The following is a 9,972-nucleotide window of genomic DNA, read 5'->3' on the forward strand; positions in this document are numbered from 1 at the left end:
TTTGATGTGCCCAGGTTGCAGAAGGCGGAGCCTGGCATTGGCTTTTGTCCTGACACTGTAGCGCTACCCATCTGCATCCCCAGGCTAAGACTACTGAAGGGGCAATCTGGTGATACTACTGGTTGAGTGCAGGAAGGGGGGCAGCCCCAGTGTTTGCTCAGCCAGATGGATCATGAATGGAAACTAGCTTATCCACCTTGTGACCTGAGGCATGCCACCCAGACAGGTGCAAATGATTCCTCTTCTGTAGAGCACACAGAGACTGAATTCTTGCTATGGGTAAATGGCATTCATTGTTAACAAAAATCTAGTGGGGAGGGGTTCTTAGAGCTAAAAATCTAATCTCTTTGTTTTACAGAAACAATCAGAGACTTAAAGTGAAATAACTTGGAATTGTGAAGCCAGAGCTGGAGTCTAAGTCTCCTGCCCCACAGTGCTTTAGGGTTAGAGTAGTCTAGGCATCCCCCAGGGGCTGGGAGATTCATTTGTAAAGCTTGGTACATGGTCTCAATGAGTGTGAAGAGGTTCAGTGCCAGCTCCTATCTCTGAGCCCTGGTTTGAACAAAGGAATTGAGTTCTACTTCCTTCCCCCAACAGTGTAGTATATTGTGGGGCACCTGAGAGAATGATCTTGGGAAGAGACAAAAATGACAAAGATGGAAGCATTGACTCTTCTTAAACACTAAAAGACCCTCTAGGCAGAAGGAGTAGGGTCACCAAACATCCTTCTCTGGCATTTATTAGTTGGCTTGGAAAATCAGACTCTTTTTCATTGTAGGAGAAAGGTGATTCTTTTGTTTGTTTTATTATTTATTTATTTACTTATTTTTGGTACCAGGGATTGAACTCAGGGACACTTGACCACTGAGCCACATCCCCAGCCCTATTTTGTATTTTATCTAGAGACACAGTCTCACTGAGTTGCTTAGCACCTCGCTTTTGCTGAGGATGGCTTTGAACTTGAGATCCTCCTGCCTCAGCCTCCTGAGATGCTGGGATTACAGGCATGTATCACTGCGCCTGGCTTATTTATTTTTATGTGGTGCTGGGGATGGAACCCGGTGCCTCACACATGCTAGGCAAGCGCTCTACCATTGAGCTACAACCCCAGTCCCATAAAGGTGATTCTTGGAACCATAAATATGCTCAAGAACTGGCATCAAGTGTCCAAAAGGAGTTTTAGCTTTTGGAATAGGTTGGTCTTGCCCAAATAGGCAGTAGCATCTTCCATTTCTTCATATATAATTCCCTTCAGCTGTCCCAACAGAGCCAAATGCCTGCTCCCCATGTAGACATGTTCTCCCGTGAGGGAGCCTGCACGGCCAACATTTACCCAGGCCCTGCCCTAGAGAGGAGGGAAATAGCACTTATCACCCCTCCTCTCCATTTTAACTCCCACTCCACCCCCAAATATACCACTTGCCCAAACTGAGCTGTCACAGGACACCTGGGAACAGTGACAAAACTGGAAGGAGTAGGAGAGGCCAACCACCTCCTTTTAGAAACAGAGAAGGATCTGAGTGAAAGACAGATGGCTTTATCATCAAATGTAAAATCACAATGTGAAAACTTTTTGTTTTATTTCTCAGTACAAAGTCAGATACTATAAGACTGAAAAACTGGCCAGAGGCCACAAATGACAGAAGGCAGCTCTTTGGCCTGATCCCCTAAGACCCATTGAGGGCCATGGGAGGACTGGGGGCAGCAGCAGGCCAGTTGTGAAGTGTGTGAAGGAGGTGACCTGCCAGCTCCCTCAGAGCCTCTGGGGCTGGGGATTGAGGGTCCTTTCTGCCTTTGGGGACCACTGGTTCCATGGCAATAGGTGAGGGTAGAAGGACCAGGATGGGATGTACAGGAGTTGAGGTGAGGCCTGAGCCAGAAAATTTGCCTTTAAAAGCTCTATTTTTGATTCCGTGACTGCAAGTGAACATTTTAGGGAGTGTTGAGAATGAAACTAGGGTGCCCTCATCCCCAAGGCACCTTCAGTCGCTCTACCCACACCCCAGTAGAAAGTTCTGAGCTCTTGCTGGGCGCGGTGGTGCACACCTGTAATCCCAGCGGCTCGGGAGGCTGAGGCAGGAGGATCACAAGTTCAAAGCCAACCTCAGCAATGGCGAAGTGCTAGGCAACTCAGGAAGACCCTGTCTCTAAATAAAATTCAAAATAGGGTTGGGGATGTGGCTCAGTGGTCGAGTGCGCCTGAGTTCAATCCCGATACCAAAAAAAAAAAAAAGAAAAAAGAAAAAAGAAAGTTTTGAGCCCTTGATAGGTGGTTTGAGATTTAAGGCTGTAGGTGGTGCTGTAGTGACAAGGTCTGGGTAGTCCTGCCAGGAGGAGCTCAAGGGAGTGTGTGCGGCCGCAGGTGTGGGGGTGCTTGTCTGAGGGCAGTGGATCAGTTTCTCTGTTTAAAGCCTAAGGGGAGAAGGCGTGTGTGAGGTCAGGCCTCGCCCTCCGCTCGGCTTTCGTCCACACTGGCCTGCCTCACCACCTTGCGAAGCCTAGGTGTGGAGGATATTCCAACCTTCGGCCCCTGCTCCTGCTCCTGCTCCTGGAAGGCCCGCGTCCGGCTGGCTACGAGGGCAGCACTCTGGAGGGCAACCACAGACTGGCGAGACTTCAGGGCAGGCCAAGACCCCTTTGGGGCCTGGCGGCCTCCCTTAGCCCTTGAGAGCTGAGGGGAGCGCCTCAGAGGCTCTTCATCTGAAGACTCGTGGGAGGAAAAAACCTGGAAGGGTGAAGGATAGGAAGAAGAGCCATTGGGAGGCCAGAGCCAGGAAAAAGGTAGGTGCAGGATGTTTGTCAAGTGAATACAGAAAAAATCGAGCTGTTCTCAGGTCCTTGACCTCACCTAATTGCAGCTTTCTTCTGGCTCCTAGAAGCTCTCTCCTCACTGCCCTGAACCCGCCACCGGCGTTCACCAGCCTCTCCTCCCACCTCTCTTTGTACAGTTGGCCTAGTGGGCCACAGAGGGAACTCGGTGCCGGCCCCCAACTAAGCTGTGTAGACTCATGGGTCTGGGTTCCCGGTGAGAAAGCCAGCTTTCGGCAATGCCCACACCCATCCGTCAACCTCAGTGCTTCCCTATTGGTCCATGCAAATGCTCCTGCATTCAACAGACTCTTTCCTCTGGGTCAACCATTTGACCTTGAGTCACTGTTGGGCCAGATTTCCTCAGGCAAGGATCAGCTTCCAGTCCTAGCTTAGTGCCCTAAAGCACTCAGCACACAGGGTTCTTCCTCACTCAGTCATAATTGGGCCCTGTGACTGCTAAAGCCCTCTCCACCTCATCCTCCATCGCAGGGCTCCTGGGATTTGGGAGACCATATTACCCATCCCACCTAGGGCAAGCAAGATATGTCCCCAGGACCAAAAGCTGGCTGTGACACTCAGGGCCTGAGGAAGATGCTCATTCCACAGCTGGAAGCCAAGCCCCTTAGAAAGCAGGTCCATTTGTCAGGCTGCGTGACCTGGAATGGGCTGGCTTGGCCCTGCTTCTTGATTGTTCTGCAGCTCCCAAGACCTCACCTGCCCTCCCTAAGTCTCCTCAACTGCTCAGAAGGGGGAAGGGAGATGCCCAGGATGTGGTGCCCATCCTTGGGGAGCTTGGGGGACAGACTTCTCTGGTGGTGAGAGATACTAGGTGGACAAACTAGAGAAGCAAGGACCAGGCACCCGAGATCCCCCTGCTCAGGGCCTAGAGCCAAGAACTAGTGCTGGTCTTCCCCCTTCCCTCCTCCTCCTCACGGCCCCCACCACTGCAGATGGAACCCCAACCCAGCCTCACCTCTGGGAGGTCACTGGCCTCGGAGGCACCCTCCAACTCTGTGGAAGGCTCCAAAAGACTGATGGACCGCATGACCCCGCGGAGGTTGATGCGCGGCCGCAGCCCTGGCTCTTCTTTTGGGGCTGCCTGGCTTTCCTCCAAGCCCATAGCTTTAACTACCCCACTGCCCCCTGGTTCTGGTGGAAGAGGTGGGAATGGTGTAGAGTCTTCGGGGGCCGAGGGCTCCTCGGGGGAGCCCCCACCCACTTTCTGTTCCCAGACGTGGCTCTGCCGGCTGTGAGGAGGTGGCCTTGAGTCAGCCTTGAGTGGCCCAGCAGCCATTCCCAGCATACACCTCATCCCTCCTTGTCCCCCGTCTATACCTGGCAGTCAGGATACCCTGGTAGGTCTGTAGTTGGCGCAGAAAGCCAGGGTTGGGCCGGACAATGGGCCGCAGCTCCTGCACGTGGAGCAGAGCCTGCTCCAGGCTCCAGCCGTACTGCTTCATGGCGTAGGCCAGCACCGTGGCAGCCGAGCGGCTGACACCCATCTTGCAGTGGACCAGCACCCGGGTGCCCTGTGCTCTGAAGAGGGAGGGATATGGTTAGTCCCCAGCCCTTCCTCACCTGAGGGGCCCTGCAGCATAGGGAGAGGGGCAGGTAGGGGCTTCTGACCCAGCAGAAATGGGGCTGGAGTAAGACACAGAGCTGAGGGCAGAATGGGCAGGAGGAAGACACTGGGTCTGCCAGAAGCCGGGGCCAGCTAGTGAGACTGGGACTGGGCCGCTGGAGCCAGGAAGAACTGACCTCGCAGCCTCAATGAAGCGGTGTGTCTCTTTCCAGTGGGGCAGCAGCTGCGCTGACTCCTCATCCCAGAGGCGCACATTGTGGTAGGTGAAGCGCTCAGGGTAGAAGTTGTCAATCTCCCGGGCCATGTTCAAGATGTGGCTGACCCTGTACCAAAGGGCCCAAGGCCAGGCTGACATGGACACCAGGCACCAGGCCCACTGGCCACCAGACCCAGCAGACCTTGGGTGTTTCTGTTTAGTTCTGGGCTCTGAAAGCCAGGTGGTGCAGCGCTCCTGGTGGGAAGAGAGCTGAACCAGCTGGCAGATGACTGACCACGAGCACATGGTGCTACCTTCTTGGCCTTGAGTTTCCCCAGCTGGTCCACGTGGCTGAGGTCACTACAGCAGTAACCCTTCCATTACTCTTGGAATTTAGAGCCCATCTTTTGAACTAAGTTGAGATTGGGTAGCTCTGCAGCAGCAAGTGACAGGGACTTTAGCAGGTCTCCCAGAAACCCGTGCACAGAGCAGGCAATCAGGTCCCCACTGGAAAGGAGGGATTTCCTTCTCTCTCAAGACATGGGCAGGTGTACAGAAGCCATTTCCTGCTTGGAAAAGGTGGCCGCTGCCCTCCTCTTGGCATGGTTAAGGCCCTCTGTTCTACAGATAGGGGCCAATAGCTGGCCAGTGGGCAGTAAGATTGCCATCCATCCTGAGAGCCCATGCAAGGGCAACAGCGTTGGGTGGGGTTGGAAGCAGAGCCAGCTGGCTAGGCCATTCCCTAAGCGGATGCTGAGAGAAGGGGAGAGCGGTGGCAGTCCTGAGAGGACCAGAGCCCCACCTGTTTCTCTGTAGCTCCTCCAGGTTGGCCGCGTTCCACTCAGAGCCCTGTGGAGTGGAGAGAAGCACCAGGCTCCCTTGCCTGTCTATGCCTCTGAGCAGCAGCCACTGGGGTCTTGTAGCCCACCCCTGCAGCCTTTGCTCACCAGGTAGAGGTGGGGGAAGATGCGGGAAGCCCTGTCTTGCTGGGCCATGAGCAGCAGCATCTGGTTATCAATGAAGTCCCGGTACTGCTGGAGAGGGCATCCCAGGCGCAGCTCCAGGGCCTGGCGGATCTGTGGGCAGTACCCAGAGGAGGAGAACTTCCTGACACACCCCCTCCCCCCATCTGGGGCCTCTGAGGACAGTACCCTTCCCATCTAGAGAGCTGAGACCATGACTGGGTTGAGGCCAGGTATGGGGGAGGGGACGGTTCAGAACTGGAGGGCAGCAAGTGGGAAGGGCTCCAGGGAGAGGCAAGCCCCGGGCCCCACCCACCCTGCCCACCTCTTTGGAAGTGATGCTTTCCAGGTCACTGGTGTCCAGCACCTCCCACAGCTCAGCCCGGATTGCCTGCTCCATCTGCTCCTGCTCTGAGGGCCTGGGAGCAGAACCCCTCAGTTAGAGGGCCCTTCCCTCTCTGCCATAGCGCCCTCCGCCTTTTCCTTCCTGCCCTTCCCCCTGGCCCTCCTCCCTGCACTGACTGGCCAGGCTCTATGCTGGGAGGTCGCAGGGACTCCAGGTCAGCCATAGCCATCCACTCGTTGAGGCAGCTCTGGTCAGAGTTCAGTCTCTCCTGGTAGTGGGCAGCCCAGGCGAGGGCACTGCCGCCGGGTATGAGGCCACTGCCCAGAGCCTCCTCACATGCCTGGTGCAACACCTGGAGCGTGGCCCTGGGACAGGAGAAGAGTCTGGGTCACACTGCCTTCCCTGCAGCCATCTCCCAAGGATAAGAGGCTGCCCTGGGGCTCAGCCACTGCAACACTTACCACATGGTCTGGATAGAGATGGGCTTGAAGATTCGGCTCTGCCCACCGGATGTCACACTGAAGCCCCTGAGGAGATGAGGTGGGGGTGGAGCCAAACGCCAACTCAGACAGAGAACCTACCCATTTGCCAGATGTGGGAGTCTGAGGCCCAGAGAAATTAAGTGACTTGCCCAGGATCACACAGTGAATTTGAGGTAGAGGTAAGAGTAGGCCCCAGACCACAACCCAGGTCTGCTATTGCCCTAGTCTCTCCCCACCCGCCTCTCCAGTTGCCATGGCTTACCCATCTCCATCTAGGTACACCTGGGTGTCACTCCAGAGGGGCAAGACCAGACCTAGGGTGCAGCAGGGGGAGCTGGCAGGGACAGAGAGAGATCCATAGTCCCTAGCACCTCACTTCTTTGCCCCATCCCTTCCTCTCCCTGCTCCCACCTGCTGTCAGGGAAGTCCACCCCCAGGAGGACTGTCTCCTCCTGGCTCAGGCATTCTCTTGTGGAAACCACCAGCAAATAGCGGAGTCGCAGAGGCCGGGCTGCCTCCAGCTGGGCTGCCTGGGGAAGATGGGAGAAGTCCGAATCACAGTGTCCTTGGGGACCCTACTCTGCCACCCCATTTGGATATACCCCAATCCAGAACAGCCCTGCTGGCCCCTGTGTCTCCCACTCCCACCCCCAGTTCCCAGGTTTAAGACTAGTGCCTAGGATCCAGTGGTTCCCAACTTGTGGATTTCACAGTCCACTGAAATGTTTAAAAGGTTCTTTTTTTTTTAACATTTATTTTTTAGTTGTAGGTGGACACAAGACCTTTATTTTTAATTTTTTTTTTTAATGTGGTGCTAAGGATCAAACTCAGTGCTTCGTGCATGCTAAGGCAAGCACTCTTCCTCTGAGCCACAACCCCAGCCCCAAAAGTTTTTTTCTTGAAAGAAGACTATGTGGGGATAAAAGGGGGGAAGGGGCCAGGTATGGTGTAATTCCAGCAACTTGGGAGGCTGAGGCATGAGGATCACAAGTTTGAGGCCAGCATCAATAACTTAATGAGGCTGTAAGCAACTTAGTGAGACCCTATTTCAAAATTTTAAAACAAGGGGCTGGGGATGTGGCTCAGTTGTAAAGGGCCCCCAGGTTCAATCCCTAGTGCCAAAAAAAAAAAGAAGAAGAAGAATGGGGGAGAAATGGGACTGACAGGTGGCCCAGTTTTTGGTTTTGCCTAGAAAGGCGATTTTATAAAAACCCTACATGAGGCCATAGGTTCAATTCCAGCACCACATACAAAAACATTTATCACCAAAGAACTCTTAAGGGCCTAATCTCATGGCCTGTACTCCTGTTTGAAATCCAGCTTTACAAAAGACTGCATCTTGTTTTTCACATTTTGCTACTGATGTATCTGCAGTCTTCGAGGGCTGGCCCTTAGCCTCCCTGGACATGGAGTACGCCCTGAGCACTTCTGGGTTACTCATGTCATCAGGAAGTCTCCCTCCCCTGACTCCCACCTCAAGGACCTAATTTGGCATTCACGCAGGACAAGCCTCCCAGTCTTTCACAGCCCTCCAGAGACCGGCAGCCATGACCTCGGCCTGTTAAAACGTCAGTAGCTGAAACAGTAGGGTCCTCAGGACTTGAGCAGCTCCTCCACTGTTCGGGGTGCCCCCATCAGACACATGGGCTCCACCCCCTCCCCGTGTGGGCTATGGATGGCCCCTCACCAGGCGGATGTCATCCTGTGGCCTCAGCAACTCCACCATGAGGTGCAAGTGCTGCCTCTGCTCCTGTTTCTGGGGCCCTTGCCCGTTGTCTGTCTGGTCCCCAAGAGGCTGCTCTTCATCCTGAGGTTCCTCCGCTGGCTCAGAGCCGGCCTCGGCTGCATTACCACTGTCCTTCCCGTCCTGCAGTCCCAGGAGGGCCCCACGCAGCACGGCAAAGCTCTGTCTGACAGGGTGGTGGGGATCATTATGGCCCCAGGGTTCTCAAACTTCAGGGGTGTCCGAATTCCTGGAGAGCTTCTTGGAGTGGATGGTGGACCCCCCCCCCCCCCCAGAGAGTCCTTAGGACTGGAGTGGAGGTGCGAGAGCTTTCTGACTGGCCCTGGTGCCGGCCGCCAGCCTGGAGAACCAGCCTCAGCCCTTGAGCCCCTCTTCACCTGGAGCAGGGATGGGCTGCTCCTTTCTCTTCCCACCTGCCCGGCGGGGAGAGGTATAAACTTGGAGGGGGACCCAGGAGTCAGGTCCTGCCACCTCAACCTGCCCTTTGGCTAGTGAGCACTAGCCCAAGCCAAAGACTGGGGCCGTGGGTGAAGGATGGCAAAGGAGTGCCAGATGACACTGCTTGAAGGAGGGAGATGGAAGCCAAGGTAGCCCTATGCGTCTGTCCCAAGCCGGTCAGGCCCTGGAGCCAAGGCCCACATAGGCACTAGAGTTTGGCTGCAAATCCTCCAGGGAGAGTTCTGTCCCTGACACCTGGAGTCCAGGGTGGCCCCAGGCTGGATGGAGGCGTCTGGGTCCAGGGAAAGATGCTCACCTGCGCTGGAGCTGGCTTCTGTGCCTCGCAGCCCGGTCCTGCCGAGAAAGGAGCCCCAGGAGAGCGAGAGGGTCAGGGCGACTCTCCTTCCCTCCCTTCTCAGAGTGAGGGTGTGTGTGGGGGTTACCCTGCGTTCCTTGGGGGTGCGAAGAGAAAAGGTGTCAGATGTCAATTCTCTTCCCAGGCCCCTCCCTGCGGGGAGGTACTATGGAAGTCCAAGTTCAAGTACAGCGGGCGGGTGGGCTGGGGGATGCCGAGGTGTGCGAAGGGACAGCCCGGCTCTGGGCCTCAGCAACTGGGCTGGCGCTCGGGACTCGGGATCTTGCTTGGTGGGGTTCCTGGGAGCCGCGGGACCCCCAGCCCCTTCGAGTCTGAGGCTCGAGGTTTCCCCCGCCCACCCCCTGGAGTAGGAGGAGGCTGCTGCGGGCAGGACGCACGCCCCCAGGCCAGCTGGCAGCCAACTGCGTGGGCAGCACCAAACCAGACTCACCGTGGGCCCCACAGGCGTGGAGTGGCCGCTGGCCGGGGGCGAGCGGCTCACTGTCACCAGGGCCATGGACTCAGGCCCGGGACACCCGGGCGAGCCCCAGGCACGACCCCCTCTCACAGACTCACGGATAGTCCCTGCCCCGCAGGACCAGGAAGGAGAGACTGGAGCCACCAGGGCCTGGCACCTCCTCAGGGGCGGCCCTTAAAGGGCCAGACTCTAGTCCAGCTGGGCTTGCAGAGCCGGTACTGAGCCACCGCGGTTTCCTCCCCTCCGGTCTCCTCAGTGCGGCCCGCCTCGCCCCGCCCCATCCACGGTGGGGGTGGGGCCGGGGGTGGGGCGCAGGTAACATTGCCCCTACCTTAACTCACTCCTGCGTTGGGTGGTTCCTGCCAGGAAGCGCTCCTGCCCCTGCCTGGGCCTGCCCCTACCCCTGCCTGGGCCCGCCCCTGTCTCGGCCCGCCCCTGCCAGGGACCTCGGTGCTCCGCCCAGTTAGATCACCTGAGCCCTTTTAGGCCCAGTCCTAGGGAGGCAGGGGTTGGGGATCAAGCACCGTGAGCCTTAAGTCGAGGAATTCCACCCCAAATATCCCTTCTTTCTGCTTGGT

At 56.4% G+C, this 9,972-nt stretch overlaps 1 protein-coding gene across 1 annotated transcript; it reads right to left on the reverse strand.

Moving 5' to 3' along the window:
* Window positions 1–1,563: 1,563 nt before the first annotated feature.
* Window positions 1,564–9,672, reverse strand: Ssh3 (slingshot protein phosphatase 3). The gene is made up of 14 exons (XM_021731749.3): window positions 9,368–9,672; window positions 8,878–8,915; window positions 8,067–8,289; window positions 6,791–6,909; window positions 6,642–6,713; window positions 6,359–6,424; window positions 6,074–6,262; window positions 5,877–5,970; window positions 5,537–5,665; window positions 5,392–5,438; window positions 4,570–4,716; window positions 4,147–4,347; window positions 3,785–4,058; window positions 1,564–2,725 (listed from the first exon to the last, which is right to left on the reverse strand). Exons 1-14 carry the CDS (start codon window positions 9,431–9,433, stop codon window positions 2,438–2,440), a joined length of 1,953 nt encoding a protein of 650 aa, XP_021587424.2. The 5' UTR covers window positions 9,434–9,672; the 3' UTR covers window positions 1,564–2,437.
* Between the last annotated feature and the right edge of the window lie 300 nt (window positions 9,673–9,972).

The sequence above is a fragment of the Ictidomys tridecemlineatus genome, chromosome 4, assembly GCF_052094955.1.
Source record: "Ictidomys tridecemlineatus isolate mIctTri1 chromosome 4, mIctTri1.hap1, whole genome shotgun sequence".
NCBI classification, from domain to species: domain Eukaryota; kingdom Metazoa; phylum Chordata; class Mammalia; order Rodentia; family Sciuridae; genus Ictidomys; species Ictidomys tridecemlineatus.

Coding starts and splice junctions, on each gene's coding strand:
- Ssh3 (XM_021731749.3), bottom strand. CDS start 9,433: ATGGCCCTGGTGACAGTGAGCCGCTCGCCCCCGGCCAGCGGCCACTCC. Junction 8,290..8,877: donor AGAAGCCAGCTCCAGCGCAG/GTGAGCATCTTT, acceptor CCACCCTGTCAG/ACAGAGCTTTGCCGTGCTGC. Junction 6,714..6,790: donor GTGGACTTCCCTGACAGCAG/GTGGGAGCAGGG, acceptor TGTCCCTGCCAG/CTCCCCCTGCTGCACCCTAG.